Source organism: Chionomys nivalis, chromosome 16 (genome assembly GCF_950005125.1).
Source record: "Chionomys nivalis chromosome 16, mChiNiv1.1, whole genome shotgun sequence".
Lineage (NCBI taxonomy): Eukaryota > Metazoa > Chordata > Mammalia > Rodentia > Cricetidae > Chionomys > Chionomys nivalis.
In genome coordinates this window covers 59,653,855-59,677,214 of record NC_080101.1, presented here as the reverse complement: position 1 = coordinate 59,677,214, position 23,360 = coordinate 59,653,855, and the positions used below count along the sequence as shown (strand labels likewise).

The 23,360-nt window shown below is 38.3% G+C and overlaps 1 protein-coding gene across 2 annotated transcripts in view; it reads right to left on the bottom strand.

Moving 5' to 3' along the window:
• Window positions 1-5,041: 5,041 nt before the first annotated feature.
• Zbtb10 (zinc finger and BTB domain containing 10) overlaps window positions 5,042-23,360 on the bottom strand; it is a 34,688-nt gene continuing 16,369 nt past the window's right edge. The window contains exons 3-6 of one of the 2 annotated variants that reach the window (XM_057790794.1): window positions 14,994-15,092; window positions 10,553-10,756; window positions 10,219-10,391; window positions 5,042-9,977 (exon numbers count right to left, since the gene is read on the bottom strand). In XM_057790794.1, the coding sequence (XP_057646777.1) occupies window positions 9,672-9,977; window positions 10,219-10,391; window positions 10,553-10,756; window positions 14,994-15,092 (782 nt within the window). In that variant the 3' untranslated portion in view covers window positions 5,042-9,671. The remainder of the gene's footprint in view (window positions 9,978-10,218; window positions 10,392-10,552; window positions 10,757-14,993; window positions 15,093-23,360) is intronic. The other variant, XM_057790795.1, reaches the window with a different exon arrangement.

The window sequence follows — 23,360 nt, the reverse complement described above, 5'->3', positions numbered from 1 at the left end:
CTTGGGAGGTGCAAGCAAGGTCAGGAGTTCAAGGTCATCTTTGACTAGTTTGAGGCCTAAGGTATATAAGACTCCGTCTTCAAAACAAAAATAAGACCAGTAAAACAAAACAAACAAAAAACAACCTCCTCCCCTAAACTAAAACCTTCAAACTTCCAGACTTGATATCTCTTCTTTCTGGAAACGCCAGCACTACCAAGACAGGGGGACTGCCCTTAGTTCCAGGCCAGTCACAGCTATACAGTGAGACCCTAGTCAAACAAAAGTCACATTATAAGTAACTTATGTAGATTATTTACAAAAATTATTCGTACAGACACAATGTACATACATATAAATTTAGATCAATATTTACTGATAAAAATAACATGTTTCTACAAGGCTAAAGAAATACAATTGTTAGCAATAGTATTCTCATAGCAAATTGTCTGGAGAGTGAAAGAATTAGGTTTCAACTAGTCACCAAATTTACCAGCTCAATGGAAGTAAAGCCGGTTCATATCTAACTGCGGCTTAATTCTAAAACCTTCCTGATCACATTTGCAAGTCAGAAACTTTGACTTTCAATTTTCTTTTCATAGTGTGCCTCAATAGATCTCGTGTATTCTTGCCCAGTGAATGAGAGAGCCACACTCATGAAACTCCCTTCTTAGAGATTTTTGCTAACCTTCATCCCTGAAACAGAAAGGCCCTAAACATATGCTACCTCCTAATCATTAATCCCAGGAGGAAATATCTTAAAATTACTATGATAAGGCTCAGTTGCATGGAAACTTAGTTTTTAGTTTCAATTGCTTAAAATGTTTCTTTATACACAGTTAAGCTTTGGTTCCCTTGAGGGCTTGTGGTTAAAAATAAAACTGATGCTCTTGTTAGGACATCTAAAATGCCAGCTGCTGGCGCTGGAGAGACGGTTCAGCAGGTAAGAGCACTGGCCACTCTCTCAAAGGACCTGGATTGCTTTCCAGCACCCACGCAACAGCTCACAATGGTCTGTAACTCCAGTTCCAGGGCACCGGTGCCCTCTGTTGGTCTCTGTGGGCACTGAATGCTCACACATACATAATACAGGCAAATCCCATAAAATAAAACAAATAAATCCCTCCCTAAAATATTTTTGAATGCCAGATGCTCCCTAAATGGATTGTGCCAATAAAGGTAGTAAGAAATGTCTTTTAAAATGGTGTACCAAGGCTTGGCGGTGGCCAGCAAAAGCCCCGGAAACCCTTGAAAAGCTCTCTCAAAGCTCGTCGCCAGTTCACCCACTCTGCACACTGAACATTTCTAACGACTACATCCCTTCACACTCCTTTATTTGGCCCCACAGAATTGGCAGTGCCTGCTTGGTTCGGTGCTGTATACCTGTGATCCCAGCTACTCTGGAGGCCGAGGCAGGAGGATCCAGGTTGAGGAGTTTGAGGCCACCCTGAGACCCACTACAAAGCAGAACAGAAGACCCCTGCTGTTCCTTTCTGTGGTGTTCAGTTCCACAGTGGTTAATCTCTGATTAATCCCTAACCTCTCTCCAGAGCTTAGAAAGATGTAGATGACACCACGTATTGCCATTTGGTCCACACAAGATAGGCAATAGTTGCTGAGTTGCTGCTGGCTGTTGTTAAAGGTCTTACGATTTATATTTTACTCCATGGTGATGACATTGAACTGATAATTGCATGGCAAAGTCACTTTTAGAAAAACTAACTACCTTTGACTGGGGAATGTGGCTTCGTTGCCAGAATGCTTGCTTAGTATGCACGGAGCCCCGGACTTGATTTCTAACACCACATAATGCCAGGCGTGTTTGTGCACAGCTGTATCCAGCACTAAAAGTGGAGGCAGGAGGGCCAACGTGCTCAAGGGGCAGTGTAGCAGATTCGAACCCCCCGGTGTGCCTAGCTGAGTTCACCACGAGTCTCTGTAACTATCATGGAAAGGACGCTGGGAAGCTCCCATGGACCAAGCAGCCTCTGTTCAGCCTCCTAAGCACTTGCATCTTCCAGTGCCTCGCCGCTTGCCATTTTAACCCGAGTCTTCAGTAATTCTTCCTCGAACTGAGTCAAGTAGAAATCTGCCTTCTTAGAGCTCACCCTTTCCAGAAGTCTTTATTAGAGGCGATGTTTTCTCATGTGTGTAACTAGACTCAGAAAGGAGGAAGAAGGTACCATGTATTTAAGGTACGCTTGGGGCCTTAGCAGATCATGGCACCTAGGAAATAATTCTGTTGTGTGAGAAACCCACGCTCGACTGTCCTTGTTCAGTAATAATTCAGGCTTCACTTTGAGCCTGAGATTTAAATAGTTAATATGAAAAACTAGAAGTTGGGTGGTGGTAGGCCAGAGGCAGGCAGATCTTGTGAGTTCAAGAACAGCCTGGTTTACAGAGAGACTTCTGGGACAGCCAAGGCTACACAAAGAACCCGTTTCAATAAATAACAAAAAGAATTTTGTCGGGCGGTGGTGCATGCCTTTAATCCCAGCACTTGGAAGGCAGAGGCAGGCAGATCTCTATGAGTTCGAGGCCAGCCTGGTCTACAAGAGCCAGTTCCAGAACAGGCTCCAAAGCTACCGAGAAACCCTGTCTCGAGAAACCAAAATAATAATAATAATTGGTTTAATACAAATTTGATTAATAAATTCCTTCTAGAATATATATTACAAATGATGAGAAGTTTGGTTTTTTTTGTTTTTTTTTGTTTTTTTTTTACTTTAGTTGTATTTCAGGTCATAATTCTAGAAGAAATGAGATTTGTAATTCTAGCACTCAAGAGGCCGAGGCAGGATTGCCACCGGTTCTGGGACAGCCTGAGTTAACAGAGAATTCCAAGCCAGATGTGATATGGTGAGATCCTGTCCTAGAGATGGATTTGATAGAATGTGACAACCATGTGAATTAGAAAGGTCCCTGTTTTCCTAAGTAAAATTTTCACCAAGCTCTGAATGAGTTTCTGAATTTGAAATATTTGTGATTTCTCTCTTGGGAACCAGGCTGTCAAGACAGGGAAACACACTGGACATCAGGATACAGAACCATTGGATTCCTACTGAGGTCTCACTGCTTAATCAATGCTGAAATAGTGTCACTCTCTTCCCACTGCAGACTTCCGACTCCAGAAAGACTAACAATGTTGTTAGTTAAGAAGGCATGGCATTCTTCAATGTACCAAAGGGAGAAGACATACTGATCTGGAGAAAACTGGCTCTCTGCCTAGGCTGGAACACCTATCTGCTCACCGCTATGGCTGGGTCTAGGTTGCTGGCTGGAGTGATCTCATGGCCTGAGATTCATTACCTGTTTCTTTAAAACAAGTTTGTTAGTACCTACACTAATCAGAATCCTGACTTAAAAGCAAAACATGTACGTCTGTGCACGCACACACACTGATGATTGGAACTGATTAAATAGGGTATTTAGGGCTGCTACACACAAAAACAGTAAAAAAAAAGGGGGGGGGGACAAACACCACAAAGTGAGTGTGGTGGGCACACCTGTAATCCTAGCACTATGGAGGATCACGATGAATCCCAAACTAACTTGAACTTGCAGACTAGCTACAGCTGCATGGCAAGACCTGGTCTCACAGTTCTTAAGTGCTGGGAGCTGACTGCAGAGAGAGATGACTCCACTAAGTTGTCTGGCTTTCACATGGACCACAGCATTCGTGCTCATATAACATCATCAAAAACACTGGCATAGAGAGGGACGCTAAGCTCCATCTTAACTTCCCTTGTTATGTCTCTCATAGGATTAACTAAGAACGACAGGCTCCAATATTCCTGTTCACAAATACAAAACACTGGCAACTAGAGTATCTGGTCAAACGGTCTGGCAGCAAATGGCTAACCTTTTCAGCACTCTAAGTGTTGAAGATAGTGTATCATGAATGTTGTCTGCTGTAGGTTAGGTTTGGTCCCTTCCTATTGAAGCATGGTCATCTGCTTGTTAGGAAAAGGGGCCCAAAGGCTCAAACTGTCGCCGTATTTCACAACTGGCAACACATCCAACAGAACAGTTTGATACTGAAAAGAGGTTTCAGTTCTGGGCCCCCAAACTCTACAATGTCACTGGAATACTCTCTGAACCCGTTCCTGTTGTCTTGAAACTGTTTCATATTGTTCTAGTAACTGTTGTGGTGTGCCAGAATTATCAGTCCTGTTTCTCACTGAGACCTAACAGATACCTAAATTAGACTTGAAAGGTCAGTTTCATTGCTCATTTAAGACTGACCATATTGTGAAGAAACGATTACACCTGTTGGCAGAAAAGATATAGACAGTAAGACACCATGCTGTTAAGAGAGCGTGACATGAGACAGGCTTTGCCTCCATCACCTGAGGCAAAAGTTAGAGGGGTTAGAGGCCTGCCTGGAGCCTGTTTCTTGCTTTAGATACCTTCCTGTTGACTCTAGTACCTGCAGCATCGTATACTAACTTTAGAATGATAATTATGCCCAAGACTAAGTTCTAACACTGAAGACTTGTGTTTCGGCTGCCCTGAAGTCTGGTACTTAGATCAGGCTGGCCTCAACCTCACAGATCTTCAGGATACTGGGAATAAAGTCATGGAGCCACCATGCTAAGCTCAGTTCTAAAACCAATTAGTTATATATAAATACACTAATTTTCTTTGCCAGTTCTCAAACGTTGGACTACCACGATCTATAGCAAAAAGCTTACACAGCATTTTTTTCATAAGGAGTCCCTCTTCTCCTCACTCAGGAAGTTAGGTGCAGTGGATGACAGCAGCAATTCTGGCATTCCGAGGATGGGGTTAGCCCAAACTAACTGGGGTTAGCAAGGTCCATCCAGTAAGGAGCGAAGGAGGCAACTTAAACTGTGTATGCATTCTCTATATAAAAAAATTTCAAAGACTTGAAACTTGTAATCTTATATATTTACTTGCAATCAATTTGTCTAACATACAGTATATATGTGGTAGTGCTTCAGCTTTGACTCCACCCACTTCCAAGAGCATTCACAATGTGAATCACAGGGAACTTTCCATGTTCTCTAAGTCCTGAAGTCTTCTGAAAGGCAAGTATAGCAAATACAAATCACTGCTGTGATGAGTGAGAGAGCCCAGCAAGGAGGGCTGGAGGTAGTCTTATTTATGCACCTTCATATAAAAACCAGAAAAACCTCATTAGATTCTACAATTCAAACCTGTAAAGTCCAAGTACAGAGATATTTGAATGTCCCAAGTTTACAAAGGTGTTCCCCTTACCCAATTACTCTAAATTAGCACACCTGCAAATAAATCAGAATACCAATAAAATTCACAAAGCCAGAAGCAGTTTAGTGCTCACAAGTTTATATTTTAAGTTGATAAAGATTCTTGTGTATTTCCTAAATACACAGACAGACAGATTTTGGAGGTTTACATACATGTCTCAGGACACTTATATTAGGTAGGTAAATTACATAAAAAAAAAAAGTTGGTCTTTGTAAAAGATCTTCCCAGAGAGCTTTCACAAACAGCAGGCTGAAGAAAGTGTTCTGTTTACAGTGTTTAAGATGCTGATTCTCCCACATCATAATGGCCTCAATCATCCCTTTCATAAACCCCAAATTTCATTCTTAATAGTGTATTCCAAATTTAGTACCCCAATATTCTAAGCTTCAGGGCTAGAAAACATCTTGGAAAGTGTGCTTATCCCTAAAATGTTTTAAACGACCTTGTTCAAGTCCACTTCAAGCCTGGGATACAGCAGGGAAGGGACAAAATAAATAATCCTACTTCAAACCCTAAATTGATTAAGAAAACATCTGTTAGTTCAAACTGTGTAGATTAGGTACCATAGTTAAGCTTAAGGATCTGGGTGACTGAACGGCACAAAAACTGAGGCTTACATCTAGTTCTTCAGATTAAAAAACCATCCTTTTATAAAGTGAAAAGGTCACAGCTCACTAAAGACGCCAACTACAGTGAGGTGTTTAAGTCAAAGTGACGAGAGCTACCAGAAGGAACGTGTGGTAGGAAGCTTACTGGGGGCAGATAGGATACAAAATTCCTAACGCAGTCATTTCACAGGGAGAATATAAATTTACAAAAGAGCTGTTTTATGGGGCAAATAGAGCCTCCTAAAAGAGCCAGGGCTTCCAAAGCAGACCTGATCAAACCCAGATCTGGTAAGCTGTAGTAGTTAGGCAAGTGTCTGGTTTCTCTGAGCCTTTATCTGTAAAATAGAATAGCACCTACTTTAGAGTCTAGAAAAAATAAGGCAGACAACACAAAAGTATAGGCATACCAAAAAGGTGTGGGGGCTCGAGTCGTGAATCCGAGATGATTCTAACCCTCTTATGCTATCTGCTCAGAGAAGGGTAAGATCTCAGGGCTTGTCGCTGCTTTCCCACATTTACACTCGAGCTATCATTGAGCCCTTTCAAAGTCCCCATCCTTTAACTTCCTCACTTCTCCCTTTCTACCAGCTTTCGTTAATTTTGTTCTTGGCTCACATCTACTATTAAACTACTTAGTGTGCTTGAGTACTCTGTGAACAGCAATAATTAACTCACTCTTCATCGGGATGACTCAACCTAAGTCAGTGTTTTTTGCCCCCAAAGTAAAAACTACTGGTTACTGTCCTGTTTCCCCTTCCAATACTGTAAACCCTCAAGATCCTGATCACTAGGGCACTAAAATTTAGCAGCTTGTCTAGGAAATAATAACCATGACAAATGAAGGACCATATGGGAAGTGTGTCTGGGAGAAATAACACATGATCTGAATTTATGACATGGTATTGCCACTGTGGAATATGAAAGTGTATGCTCTTCCCCTTCATTAAAATTAAAAACTCTAAAAATATTTTATTTAAAATATAAATTACAAGAAAAACTTCACCAAATGTACAACATAACTCTGTCAGACTTCCAGACAAAATCATGAGTATCCAATCCATTACCTTTCTGAGACCAATCAAAAGTTCTTAAGCAATTTATCAACTTCCTGAAGTTGTATTGTCAGAAAAGGAATATACTTAAAAAAATAGAAACGTCCAGTAGTATACCTTTAGTACTAAAACTATTTTTTAAAAAAGATCTCCAAGGGAAAAAGGCGATCCCTCAAGACCATGAAACAAAATAACTTAGGCAGTCAGCAAGTAGAAAAATCTGTCAATTCTGTTCTGGTAAAGTGTTTACTTCAAAGAAACTTATATAGGCTGAGGCAAATATATATTCAAGAGTATAAACATTTTTTTCCTTTGGATTACCTAAAAACAAACTTTTTAAAGTATATTTCAGATGACTAAAAATATAGCCAAATCTGTCACAACACGACATAAAAGGCAATGGACAATTATAGAATATCTTAAATTAACAGTAATAAGTCATCTACATCAAACCTGTTTCCAACTAAAATCAAAAGCACAACAATCCCGTAGTGTACCAAATGTGTGTTTCAATTTACTGTATGCAATCTAACAAAAATTTGGTCATAATTTACCAGATATACATAAATTATTTAAGTAATAAAAGAAATTCTGTTTCAAGATAAGGTCATATCTCGAGTAAAATAAAGTACATTAAGGATGTAAAGCCAAGTCCAGTTTCTATGCAATAAGTGAACTACTGTCTAATAAAGCAGATTTAGGTGATTTTTTTAAATATATATATTTGCTCTTTAATATATATTTATATATAGACAGATCTACCAATTGTAAACTATGGTTTATTTTAAAGGAAGGGGATAAATGGGATGAAAGAAATCTTTATACTATACTTACATATTCACAAAGCAGAACATTTTACGTTTAAAATACTTTTTCGTTCATAATATTTCTGCCCAACTATGTCTACTTTGGACTTTACTAGAGTTACATTTTACTCATTTGTTTCAAACACTGAGAATAAGGTGTACTCTTCATTTTAAACAAAACTCAAACCTGAACTAGTCTTCTGCCAGGCTCCCAGGTGTGCAGAGACTACCATACAGTTGAGGGCCATGGGGGCATCTCACAGTGGACACTAACATTTCATCTCTCATTAGCAACACAGAAAGTCACTGACCACTATCAAACCATCATTCTACTGAAATCAGAGGCAATGATCAAGTTTGTCTCTTTAAATGGAAATCAACTTTTCAACTTTGACCAGACGGAGCACCAAAAAGATTGTGTCTGTCAAAGCAGCTCTGTGGTTTCTTCCACACAACTGGCCCAATTTAGTTACTTGATATAAAATAGGAAAATATACTCAATTTGTATTCAAAAGAAAGTTGAAAATATGCTGTCTCTCACTCTTCTCTAGTATACAATATGCTCTTGACCCATGTCGTCATGTTAGCACATAGAAGGCTGCTCAAGTTCCACTGTCAGCTAGTTCATGTCACCAGGCAAAATAAATCTAACAATTTCAACTCAATGAATCACCCTCTGACTCCTAAAGAATTTAGATAATGGAACAATAAAGGCTCTCAACATTTTATTTGTAATATTTCTGCAGTTTGTTGAATCATGGTGACTATAAAGATTTCATCAAGGTATGGTGACTTTAAGGAATGGAAAAATAAATTATCAGCCACAATTTTTATCACTCAATATCCCAATAAGTATGAAACAAAAGAGAATGCACATTTTGGGTTAATTTTAATGATTTTTAAAAAAGGGCACAGGGGGGAAAAAACCCTGATATTTCACTTATTTTGCATAACAAGCTAACCAAACTGGACATGGATGATAAATTATAAAACAAATCATTTTATGTATTTTTCTATGACTTTTCTTCAATTAGACTTCTGTATTTCAAATAAGGCTGAGGTATAGTACACTGGCAAAATTTAAGAGGCAAACAAGAATAGTGCCAAAGTAACAGATACCCAAAACCAAAAACCATGTCAGAAAACATTATATAGTAACCATTTATCGAATTAGAGCAGCAGGAGAAAGTCACTTCTAAGTCATCATCATTTTAGTGGTTTATGTCAGCTTCACCATGGTAACGTCGTAACATCATTCTTCATTTGTGCAGTGGGAAAATTCATGTCAAAGTGGAAGGGAGGAAGGGGAGTCAGTTCATTCCAATAAATTACCTCTCCAGTTCTTATAAACATGCCTATCGCACAGAATTCAGAAATAATATCTAAGACTAGAAGAGACTTGGTTTAAGTTATAAAGCAAATAAAATGAAAAAAATACAAGAAAATAGAACCAATGGGGTTGAAAAAGCCCCTCACTGAAAATCTGTATTAAAAAAAATAAAATTAATAAAATAAAAATAGAAACAAAACTCTACTAGTACAAACTAGCCTGAGTGGTTTGATTGACAGAGTGATTGGGTCAACTGTCACTGTACTTCCACAAATGGATTTTCTTCATTCATGTTACAGTAGTACATGAATGTAACCTCTAGAAAGGACAAGTACTATATTTTCATAGAACCCAAATAGTTAACTGTATATCCTATAAATAAAAAATATTTTACTTTGATAACTGACTGAATGTGGGGACTCCATGTATCCAACCACATGGTTGTTTGCTGTACAGTCCTGTGCAAATATAAAAAAAAAAATTTTTTTTTTTTTTTGCTATAAGGCTTTAACCCTACAGTTTTTCACAGCAACGTAACTACCATCCAGCATGTACCATATTTTGCAAGCCTTCAAGTTCAACAATCCAAATTGTCGATTCATAGTATGTCCAAATGCAGCATTCTTGAGGAATATAGTAAGGTCAGTTAAGCATCCAGAGACATACAGACATCTCCTGATTCATCCCATCGAGATGCATCATTCTGATCTTCTCCATTCTCAGCCAGCTCTTCATCAGGCTCTCCTCCTTCATTCTCCTCGTACTCTTCATCCCGAGGGAACTCTGCATCCTGTCCCTGATCTACACCTTCTTGCCCTCCTGGCTGTGACTTATCTGCACAGTCCATACAGACTCCATAGCGTCGAGATCCATGTCTTATTCCAACACTGGCTGCTAACATGAAGATCTTCTTACACACCATGCATTTGTATTTCTTATCCTTTTTATGCACCTAATAGGGAGAAAAACCCAAAATAAGGATAGTACAAATAAAGACCACATTTGAGCCATTCAAATTAAGCCATACATTTAGTAATAAAAGGATAGCTAATGGATGAATACTTTCTAGATGAAGGACAGTATCAGCTCAAAAATAATTGTTTAAAGTAACTTAACCATTCTTCTTTAAACCTGCGAATAAAATGCCAGAAACATCTCTTGCCATAAAAGCCCTCATCTTCATGATCACTCACCAGGGAATGTCTTTTCACATGTTCTCTTCTAGTAAACAGCTTCCCACAAATGTCACAGCTAAACGATCTCACTCCAGTATGAATGAGCAAGTGTCTTTTTAGTGTTCGTCTGTATTTGGCTACATAGGTACAGTGAGGGCATTTTAACTTGTTCATGATTAGAGATGAGTCACCTTAAAGGAAGAAAAACAGTACTTTTTAATATATATATACCTTTAAACAGAAACCTTATATCAATACTTCTATGCTTAGCTATAAGAACAGCAACTGTTAACATAGCTACTATTTATTTTTTAAACTCAAAATGTGGAAGCTTTTAAATATTAAAAATTACCATTTTGTATTTGTTGATAATACTTGCCATTTTCCCACGTTTCTTGTTTGGGCCAAGATTCTGGCAATAATCCATACTTGAAATCATTTGAAGCACCTGGTAACAATCCATATTTGAAATCATTTGAAGTACTTGGTAGCAATCCATACTTGAAATCATTTGAAGTGCTAGGCATCACACCATACTTGAAGTCATGGGATGCTCCTAGAGCAATTGGAAAGGGATTTTGAGGAAATGGTTAGGGGAAGTCTGTTATCCCTTAATTAGAGCCCAAGAAAATAAAACACAATTATAAGAACATGATAAGCTTTCTAATAGACACTAAATAAAGCTCCGTGTGCTGATTCACTCACACCTGTGAGACATGCCAGGAGATCAGGGACAAACTTGGATACACTGTGAATTTGGAGTCAGATATGGGCACATAGAAGATCCTGTCCTAATAACTATCTGATTCCCTCACCCCATCTTCACTCCAAAACCTAAATAAAAACAACAGGTCTTGGATTCAATTCCCATACTAAAACAATATAAATAAAATTCTTGAACCTCCAAAAATGCGAGCTTACTGACAACAAAAGCCTAGTCCTATAAAAACCCGACAAACACAGAGTCAAGAATTACCTCTTTCTGGATTCAATTACATTTTAAATATATACATACAATTTATTGGGTCAAAGAATTTCTTCTGTATACAGAATCAGTTTTTTGAGACTCGATCCAACCAACCATCAATTCTAACATGTGGATTCTTTTTCAGTGGTTGCCAACTTGCTACCCAGTTCCCACTCAGTCACAGCATTTCCCCTCTGGTATTATGCTGTCCAGCCTGGCCTTGAACTAAGCAACCTCCTGCCTTCACTTCCCAAATGCACCACCATACCTGTCAGCAATTGTTTATAAGACAATAAAACCACAATGCTTGGGAGACTGACGTAAAGCCAGACTAATAAGAGAAAGACCCTGTTTCAAAAATAAGATCAAACCCAACACACTAATTCAGAGCCTGTCAGGCCGCAAGAATCAAGGGCTACCCATCTAACTCACTTTCAATGCCGGATCAAAGACTAATACGATGGAGCCTTTCCTTCCAAACACCTCTCTGGGCTGCTCCATTCCAACATAAGGACCTCTGGGAGGTTTCTCCATGTGTGGTAAATAGACACTTTAAATTCTGACTTCCCTGAAACATTCCTCTTTATACAGACATGCACAGAACATGTAGTAATATACACAGGCAGAACACCTCTAACCTAAAAACCCACACCACCTCAAATGCTCACAAATCTAGAATGCTTTTAGAACATCGTATGCTCAGAAAACTTTCAGATAGGGTGCTGGAGAGATGGCTCAGTGGTTAAGTGCACTGACTGTTCTTCCAGAGGACCCAGGTTCAATTCCCAGTACTCACATGGCAGCTCATAACTGTCTGTAACTCCAGGTCTTAGGGATCTGACACCTTCATACCAACAAACTAATGCACGTAAAATAAAGTTAAAATTAAAAAAAAAAAACTTTCAGACCTTGGAGCATTGTCAAGCTTTTAGATGAGAGATGTCAACCTATCAGTAAAGGCCATGTATCAAAATATTTCAAAATTTGAAAAGATTCCAACATTTTAAAAACATCTGGTCCCAAGCACTTTGATAATAAAATTTTCCCATAAACTTATTTCATAAAAATTAAATTTCCATTTACATATTGTACTGTTAAAAATTAGAGTAAAATTTTCAGGCAGTAGTGGTACATGACTTTAATCCCAGCACTAAGGAGGCAGAGGCGGGTGGATCTCTGTGAGTTTAAGGCCAGTCTGGTCTACAAAGTGAGTTCCAGGACAGGGACCAAAGCTATAAAAAAACTAGAGCAAATTTATTTTCTTTGGTAAAAGAATATAAAAGGAAGTTAAAAAAAAACCTTTGTGGGATGATTTTTTAAAATGTACCACATTACCATTACGTTGCTTTATACACACACACAGACACATGCACACACACAGGGAGAGAGAGGGGGCGAGGGAGAGAGTGTGTGTTAGTTCCTGGACAGCCAAGGCCATATAGAGAAACCCAGTCTTGAAAATAACCAACCAACAAACAAACACACATTTATGGGGCTATAAATACAATGCTGTTGATCTCCCAACTAGTGGGACATGGGACAGGGAGGGGAATGGAACGGCAGCCTGGGGCAGTCAACCTTTCAATTTCTACTTTCCATTTCTAAATTACAGTTGCTCTCTAGGACAGCAAGACCTGTCTTACCTTTGTGCTTCTAGTGTTTAACATAAATGACCTTTACCTATTTGTTGAATAAATATTTTAGAAAGCCAACATGTACTTGATATTTTTAACTTGTTCAATATACTTCAAAAGTTGACCTCAGAAATCATATTAGATCTGCTAAAATTCAAATAAATAATGCTGACGACATATAGACAGAAAAAAGATTTAACAATAAATTGACAATGCAAGATTAGAATTAAATTTAAAAAACCACACACTTCCAATTCCATGCTTCTCTGTATATACCACTCATGACTAACAGTCAGAAATACACACTTAGGGAGACCGCGCAGTGGATTAGGGCCCTTGTCGCCAAGCACTATCAATTGACCGGCTCCCTGGGACCCACATGGTAGACAAAGTCAGTTCCTAGTTGTCTTCTGACCTTAGTGTCACATTGTGTACACACAAATAAATCAAAGTATTTTTAAAAAGATTAAAAATATTTACAATTCAAATTAAGAAACCCTCACTCCAAATTTCATAGAAGTCTTCTAATTCTTAATATTAGCAAAGATAACTTGTAGAAATTATGAGAAGCTATAATTCAACATACCTAAGAGTTAATAAGGTCTATTTCAAACAAATACTTAATGTTCACTAATATCTTTGGTATATCATTCCACAGAATAAGGAGAAAACAGTTGAGATCAAACTCATCAAAAGGGTGACCTATGACACAAACAACTCCGGAATCCAGAAGAGCCAGCTTGATTAGCATGTGCCAGACCAAAATTCCAATATTTAGGGAAATAATTCTAAATCAAAGACTTACTCTTAAAAATTAAACAAACAAAATGGCTCATTTTCCACAGAAAGCTGTTTGTGTATTGTTTTACAGTTTTACATTCTTGAACCCAATTTGTAAACCAAAAAATTGGGTTCTACTAAATACTCTTAAGACGGTAGTAATTCTCCATACAATCAATCAATAAGTAATTTATTTAAAAGATCTTCAAAATTCTCTATTGCTCAAAAAAAAAAAAAAAATCCAAAGGCATGCTGGGCACTTGGGGGATAGGGACAGGAAGATCTGAGTTCCAGGCCAGCCAGGGCTACACAGTGTGACCTGACTCAAGCAAAACAAAACAAAAAGGTGCCCCTCAAAAGTACAGGGCGTGGCCGGCATATTCAAGGCCCTGTGTTTGATCCCCAGCACCTGGAAGGGAGTGGCAGGACCAATAACTTTTACAAGCAGTGCCACCTGTTCTTCCACCATTAATTTTAAAAAGTTCAAATATGAAGTTGAATTTACATCTATATTTCACCTTTAAATGTTAGTATTTTGCCCCTTTTCTTTTGTGCACATTTTATCCACTATTGTAACATGTACTTTTTGCTTTATGCCTAAATACAATACATATATACTATACACAAATAAAAATATATACACATTCTTCTACAAAACCAGATGTATACAAATTTTAAATTGAATATTGCTAACAAATACATAGCCACATTTCTAACTTTTTCCTAAAAGGGCAAAAGCCCTTGGTCCAATCAAGACCGTACTGTATTGAGTTCAGTCTCCTTTCATCTATGTGGTTCCTTTCTATGTCTTTCTTCCAGCCATTAGGGCTTGGACTGCTTGCTGTGTTTTTAAATTTTCTCCTCACAGATAAGATTCAGGTTAAACATTGTTCAAAAATACTTCCTAGGGCTGGGCAGTGGTGGCGCACGCCTTTAATCCCAGCACTCGGGAGGTAGAGAGAACTCTGTGAGTTCGAGGTCAGCCTGGTCTAGAAGAGCTAGTTCCAGGACAGGAACCAAAAAGCTACAGAAAAACCCTGTCTCGAAAAATAAAAAAAAATAAAAATACTTCCTAGGTTGCTGTGTACCCAAAAGTGTATCACATCAATAGGTTCACATCATTTCATTAAGTTGTTTTCAATGACAGTCATTCTAAACGGTCCGTTATATTAATGCTCCTCAGATCTCGTTAGTGTATCCATACCTCTTCCTTCTTGGTATCAATTTGTATTTACCAAGTTGCTAAAGTCATCACAACCGGTCTCTAAGACTGGTCTCTAAGTTGAAGCAATTACACACAAGTAAGTAGCAAAGAACCTACGGTAGACTTCAGTAACCATGTACACTAGCACTCCACAGCCTTCAGATCCTTAGATATGCTCTTGCTAAAAATCTTACTGTGTTGTACCTACCAGCATCACCTGCATCTTGACCACTGCAGGCTTCAGCCAATAAATTTGTGTTCACGGTCCTATCACCATCAGACCCTGAGAGTAGTGCACCGTCCAAATCTGAAAATGATACAAGTTTATTTACAACCACAGCATAACAATTCACCCAAGAACACTAGTTTCTTTCTAGACCTCTTTTATTTATGATGCAGGCCAGTTAAGAGGCCTTCCAGTATTGTGTATCCACGACATGAGCAATCCTATAAGCCAGAGAGGCATAGCTACAGCAGTACAAAGAAATGTAAACTCCAGGTGAAGCAAAGACCCGAACTTTCCTACTTTTTGAAAATGAACACCCTCCAAATACTTGTTAAATAAACATAACACTCTATGTACCCAACGTGTGCCAAGAGTATGAACTTGCAGAGTCTCTCCTTTTACCATGGATTCCAGGACTTAAATTCAGGATGCCAGACCTGCGTAGCAATCTCTTACAAGTCTTCTCACCAGTCCTGTTATTTCTGACTTTCCGTTGTGAAAACTGTGCTAATAATGTGAAAATACTTTTAATTAAATTTTTTTGTGATGCTGAATATTCAACCAGGGCTCTGTAGGTCCTAAACATCCTAGGTAATACTACCTTCTTTACAATGTCATCATGTAAGATGAGACAGAACATACTAAAAACAATGACAACATCATTTTACTTTTTGTATGAATATAATGCCTGAACGCATGTATGTGCACTATGTTTGTGCCCATTTGAGCTCCTGGAACTGGAGTTACAGATAGTTGTATGCCATGATGTGGGTGTCAGATAATGAGAAACAAAGCAAAGAATAAGACCATGAGAAAAGGCCAAGTATATGAAAGGGCCCTGAATTATTTTATCCCATTCACAAAGTATTTATAACACTCTTAGGATAATACTTGGAAGATTAACAGGACAAGTAGAAAGAAGGAAGGCTTGTGTTGGGAATAAAAGAATGAGGGAATGTTTTATGAAATCTGACTATAACATAACATGGAAGAGTGAGAAACTGAGTAAGAATTATTTCTAGGGGGTAAAAGTAACATCTTTAAACACTGCCAGAAGTCACTGAAAGATGTCAAGGATACTCAACATATATCAACAATGAGAAGAATATTTTTAAGAATCCAGAACTTGCGGGTAGAAAGAAGGCTCAGCAGTTAAGAGTACTGGCTGCTCTTTCAGGAGTCCTGAGTTTAATACCCAGAAAACACCTGGTGGCTCATAACCACCTATAATGAAATCCAATGCCCTCTTCTGTCATGCAGGCACACATACACATAATACATAAAATAAAATCTCTAAAAAGAAGACTCTAGAACTCCAGGTCGGAGTATTCAAGTGAACAGTGCTGAGTGTGCTAACTCGAACCAGTAATTCCAACCCTTGATAGATGAAGACAGGAGAACTGACCTGAGTTTGTGAAAACTGATGACACAATTTCAAAATCCCAGGACCTACATGAAATGTGCAGTGAGTGTGTCTGCAACGCAGTAACCCAGAACTGTTTTGACACCGAGAAGATTGTTGGACATTGCTAGCCAGGTTCAATGACAGATCCTGTCTCTCAAGGGACAGATGAACAGGACACAGCACCCTCAATACCAATACTCTCGAAAAGAATAGGGTATAAACTGACAGCAGAAAAAAATTTGAAAATAGTAAAATTCCATTGCACAAAAACTCTTAGAGACTATGATCTATACAAGTTTCATTTTCATATAAACATATCCATAATTACCATGACATATAAAAAAGCATGCCCTTTATTTATCATAACGAAAATGGGTATTTTTCTCTTTCTCTTTCCTATTCAGTAATTTCATTTACAACATTTGTGTTGTAAATGCTAGTTTCTTAGCATCCTAGAAACTTGTTTTCCTTCACCCAAACTCACTGATTCAAGAGACTGACTGCCCTGTCTTGTTTACACTGGGCTCCACATAGTTTCTTCTTCTCACTATTCAGACATATTTCTGTCAACAAATAGTCCTTAATACACTCCAGTTTCCTCAATACACTCTAATTCTAATTAAACAGATCAAACCTCTACCTGAGAAACCTCTGCTGCCCAAGTCATAAAACAAATTTCACAACTCACTATCTGGCATACAAATATATAATATAGCCCTAAACCTAACTCACCTCTCTTCCATTCACTATGTCTTCTATCCTCTTGTCCATGCACTCCAGTTTCTTGCTACCCTGCCATGAATATCTTTGTTCCTCTCCTGACAAATTCCCCTACAACCACACCAACTCTTACTGCATTTTCTCCCAAATCTTTTCTGGGTTGTCTGTCAGCCCACCTCCCACACTGGAACCTTTCTCATGATTCCTAAGCACCTAATAAATCATGAATTACTACTTACAAATTAGTTATAGGTAAGATATTCTTAGTCTTAACCTCTAGAATGTGTTTGGTATCTTGAGATGTAAATTTTGTTTCCAGACTCTTTATGATGTGGAAAGAAATTTCCCAGAAGTATCATTTGTTATACTGTAACTTTTTTCAAAGAGTACAGCTTTGAGAACAAAAATTTTCAAATACTCTGGCTGGAGTGTGATAGCTCAGTTACTTATAAACCAGTGCTGATAAAATGGAGACAGGCAGATCCCTGATATTGCCTTACCAGCCAATCCAGCCCACCTGGCAAAGCAGGTTCCAGGCAAGTGAGACTCACTTTAAAAACAGAAAAGGGGGTGGAAATAAGGTGGATGTGCACACCTGTCTACATGCAGACATAGATATTCAAAACAGGAAACAGCCAGGCAGTGGTGGTGCATGCCTTTAACCCCTGCACTCGGGAGGCAGAGGCAGGCGGATCTCTGTTGAGTTCGAAGCCAGTCTGGTCTATAGGGCAAGTTCTGGACAGCTTGGGCTGTTACATAGAGAAACTGTCTTGAAAAAAAACAAAACAGGAGAGATGCCTCAGTGGTTAAGAACAAATGGCTGCTCTACCAGAAGCCCTGGATTCAATTCCCAGCATCCACTTAAAGGATCATGATCATCTTCAATTTTCAGTTCTTGTCTAGCTTCCATGGACACCATGCACATAAAAAACTGACATACATGCAAACAAAACACTCAATGCAAAAATTAAAAAGGAGATAAATTCAACAGTCTGGCCAATTTACTATACTGCTGTCAGAAGCAAATAGTATTATATAAACTTGAGGGGTAGGATGATATGATAGGTACACAAAGCCCCCAGTTTGCCTTGCATTACCAAAACACAACTACTTCTCCAAACTTAGAGGTCCACATTAATAGTATTCAGACAACTTATCGCCTGCAGCAAACAAATCACAAAAAAGCTCTCTTACGGATTAGTTCACATAAGGCTTCTTTCTTCAGCTACTAAGTTCCTATAGCTTCACCTCTGTTCCCTGGGGTTTCTTACTTGCAGGCTGTAACCACCAATACACCCAAATGAAACCGGAAAGGAAGGAAACCAGAATTGAGAGTCTATATAACTCGTGCACCTGAGAGGCAGAGGCAGGGAGTCTCAACAGCCAGAGATCATTTCCAAAATGAAAAATAAAAAATATCAAGAGCCAAATTCATGGGGGGCGGGGGGGATTGGCAGACACTTTCACAGTTCCATTTCTTAAGTATTTAAAAATTCTTATTTAGTAAGATTTCATGGCCCAATAACTACTAGTTTTTAAAGTGAGCAGTAAACCTTCCTTTTGGTGGGTTGGAAGAGGCTCATTCTTCACAACATAATCTTTAACAAATGAAGCCCTTAAGTGTTGCCTGAACATCTAGAATGGAGTCCAAGTCCATAAACGGAAAGGAGAATGCACATTAGTCCAACCACCCACTGGAGTACATAGGCAGCACCCTGCAACCACCCTGCATGTAGACTGCAAAGTGGTGGTCTAGGCTGAACTACATAACCAGACCTTGCCACAACAACAGAATCATAACTATGACAAAATTGAAGACAAAACATTAAAATATACAAAACATTTGGTTAACAAAATTAATTTTCTTTAAAAATTTGGGATCTTGGGTACTTTTACATAATTTCTAAATTCTGAGCTGTTTGCTTTCCTCCTTTCCCATTAGAGAAGTTGTTCGAACTACACTAGGGGATTCTTAAGAAACAGAACCACACCTAAAACCCACATTTCAATCAAAGCAAACTCCACAGTTCTAGACTCTACTCTGAACAGTTCATACAAAAGGTTCTATTACAAGGTCAAAACAGTACGAGGGCTCAGAAATGCCCAACATAAAACTATTTTAATGGCATGTGAACTATCTCAGTGGGTAAAGGCATGACCTGCGTTCAGGCTCTGTGAGTTACATGGTAGGAGAACAGACTCTCCATAAACTGACCTTTGACTTCCACACACAAGAAGGTATATAAATACACGTGCGCATGCACACAAACGTGTTAATTTTTAAAGAATATGTATGATTTAGAAAGCATTTCAGAATTTTGCAATACCCAAAGTAATAATGAACAATAATTATTACCATAAATATAGGACAGAAATGCTGACTAGCATATAATCCTAACTAAAAGTTTCCTGTAATTAAAATTACTAGTTATTTTGGATACATGCTTTATTAAGATTCCCTAAAGGTATGTACTTTGAGCACTGCTTCCTCGAAACTGTTTTCTAAATATCAAATTATACTCTATTTCACTAAAAGGCAATTATGTAAATTAAGAATGTGAGGCTAGGGTCAGTGAGTTGGCCCAGTGAGTAAAGATGCTTACTACTGCCAAGTCTGTTGCCCTGAGTTGGTTCCCTGGAACCCATGAGGTGGAAGGTAAGGACTAGCTCCTGCAAATTGTCCTATTTCCAAATGCATACTGTGGAACCTTACATATGCAACATGCAAAATAAATGTAATAAAAGACACAGGTTGGGGTAGCACATGCCATTTACCAAAATGCTCCAGAAGCTGAGGCAAGGGGATCACAAGTTCAAGGTCTTCATGAACTATACACAAAGTTCAATGAAGGCCAGGACATTACTATTAGCCTGTGCCAGATATAACAAATAAAAATTTAAGGCCTAAATGCGTACTTCATAAGTAAAGCTCTTCAAAGAAAACCAGCCCACAAATCACAATCCCAGAGAATCTAGACAACATTGAGGACCCTAAGAGAGACATATATAGGTCTAATCTACATAGAAGTAGAAAAAGACAAATCTCCTGAGTAAATTGGGAGCATGGGGACCTTGGGAAAGGGTTGACGGGGAGGGGAGAGGCAGGGAGGGGAGCAGAGAAAAATGTAGAGCTCAATAAAAATCAATAAAAAAAAATAAGTAAAGCTCTTGCCTTGCATTCACAGCGCCCTGTGTTTAAAACACAATATTGAAAAATAAACTAGTAACTAAATTTTAAATCTTATAATTTACCCAATTTGGTTAGAATTTAATTTCCCAGTAACAAATCAGTTAAAAAATTAAAAATCATTAGAACTCTTTTATTTGATTGGCAAGTTTTCAGTTTTTAGCCTATAAATCCAAAACAAAAGGACAAAAATTTAAAATTCTTGATTCTCCTTCATGTATTCCTGTGTATAAATATGTCTTTTGATTAAGACAATTCAGTTAAGTCAAATAAGATATATGCTACTTTAAAGAATCAAAATGTAAGCCTCATATAACCTCCAGAAAATGTTCGGAAATGCAACACCAGCTTCAGTATTACAAAGGGACAAGAAGACACATTCTTAGAGCTGCAGCTACAAACTACAGACTTACGACCTGGGAGAAGTCACGTTTCCTTTACAGGTATTCACAAGTCTCAATGTGCCAGGCATTAATTTTTAGATTTCAAAATATTCACTAGCACTTTTCAGATGTTTGTAATAGGAGCTTTAAATTCATGCAAAAACATTTCACTATGTTTTCATTTTTCTTATATAGAAGTTTATGAACAAATTTTCAGTTCAGAATGGATTTTTTTAAGATCTTAGCATGAGACATGAACCTGAAGAATCCTTTTACTATGGAATAATCTTAAGAAAGGTCTTCAACCCAGGAGTGTTTGGGGAGATGGCTCCTCTTCCTGGACAGTGCAAAATCTCCATTTCCTGTGTTCACTTTGCCCTGCACCGCACTGGATTTTGCCTCTGGGAGTTACAGTTCCAGTCAGCAGGGTCTGCTTCTTTTTGCAGGTTTTTGTGTATGGCTACAACCAGATATGGCTGGACTCCTGTTTTTATAGACCAGGGTCACATTTGGCTCTGTATGGATGAAAGTGCTGGAGGATTCCTGAGCAGGCTAGCCTGAACTTCTGTCTGCCTCCAGCTCACTGTGTGAATTAGGGGATGTTAGGGAAATAATGGGGGAAGGTTTCCATGGGAAATAAAAAGGCATCTTTTCCTGAAAAAAAAAAAAAAAAAAAAGAAGAAGAAGAAGAAAGGCCTTCACCTTAATAAACACACAGATTTGTTTTGTTGGTAAGAACCTCCTTACAAATTCCAATTCTCTATATTCAACACAGGAGAAGGAATGGTACTTAAATTAAACGTGAGTTCAGAAGTATTTAAATTTCTAATCCAATTAAAGGGTTTAAAACTATGTCCAAATTACACTAAAAAAAGCAGAATAAGGGTATTCCAGAAGTTAATTTTGGCTCAATATAATGGCAACTTCTATTAACACTTATCATATACACAGGCTGCTTAAGGTCATGTTTGTCAGCATTCAAGCAAGCCATGCGATGTAAACCAATTACCTAACGTTTGGCAGAAAGCATACAGCACTGGAAAACTGTTATAAATAACTTCAAAAGTCTTTCCCAACTTTAAGGGCACTAGACATGACCATGCTAGATAACTGTGCATGTATGCTTGTTGTTTAATTTCCATATGCCCTTGTAAGAAAATAGAATGCATTTTTAAATAATAAAGATACTCACAACCTTAACCAAGTCAATCATACCAATCATGCTCATGAAATGGGGAGTCAGTTTTAATGACTAACTGAATCTGGGCTCTTACTCCATCACCAGTTGACACGCAGCTTATCACCATGAAACCAAATTTGTGACTGAAGCCAAGTTCAGGCACCAAAGCGCTATAAATGATGCAAAAGCATGACATTTATCATTTTTAGGATGAGATAAACTGACACATTAAACTGCCAGCAGTTTTTGGTGTTTGCTAAAATAACTGCTAACAGTGTTGAGACTTTTCAAAGTATTTTCATCATGGGTCAATACTGTTGTTTTTGTTTTCTTTTTTCTGTTGTTTTTTTTAAAGTCATTCCAATTTTATGTGATATTTCTGGGTTTTTTTTTTTTTTTTTTTTTTTTGTTTTTGTGACAGGTTTCTCCGTAGCTAGAGCCTGTCCTGGAACTAGCTCTTGTAGACCAGGCTGACCTTGAACTCAAGAGATCAGCCTGCCTTTGACTCCTGAGTGTTGGGACTAAAGGCTTGCGCCACCACTGCTAGGCTTTCATGTGGCAATTATAGGAACAAGATTTGCTCTAATTAGTTCTGCCATCACCCAAAATACCTGCTTGTTTCCCAAAAATTTTTTTATTATATTCATGTTTCAGTGGTTTAGGGTGTGTGTGTGTGTGTGTGTGTAAATACACACTTTTAAAAAACACTCTAGCTATTACCACGTTGGAATACATTACCATTTTTGAACCGTCAGGAATTCTGTATTAGTAAGTCAATACACAAAGTGCCAGCTGAGGCATTAGATAAAAACACACTCTTATAATTTCAGGACTTGGGAGGTGGAACCAAGAGGATCAGGATGGATATAAAGGTGATACTCAACTATAGTCAGAGGTCAGCCTGTGCTACATAAGGCTGTCTCAAAAAAGTCTCATCAGGGATTTGCTGATAAAACTGATATAAAATACAAGGAAAAAGAATAGCAACAGGGCACTTGGGAGGCAGAGGCAGGCATCTCTGAGTTTGAGGATAACCTAGTCTACATAGCAAGTCCCAGGACAGAGTTACATGGGGAGACCCTGCAACATGCATGCACATTCCCACACGTTAATTTTTTAATTATAAACTGTTTGGCCTATTAGCTCATGCTTATTATTAACTAGTTCTTACATCTTAAATTAGCCAATAATTCTTGTCTATGTTAGGTCACGTGGCTTGGTACCTTCTCTTAGTAAGGTATTCTCATCTTGCTTCCTCTGCATCTGGCTTGTGACTACATCTCTGCCTTTCCTCTTCCCAGAATTCTACTCTGGTTGCCCCGCCTATACTCCCTGCCTGGCTACTGGCCAATCAGTGGTTAAGAATACTGGCTGTTCTTCCAGAGGACCTGGGTTCAATTCCCAGCACCCACACAGCAGCTCACAACTCCAGTCCCAGGCAGGATATCTAAGGACCTCTTCTGGCCTTCACAGA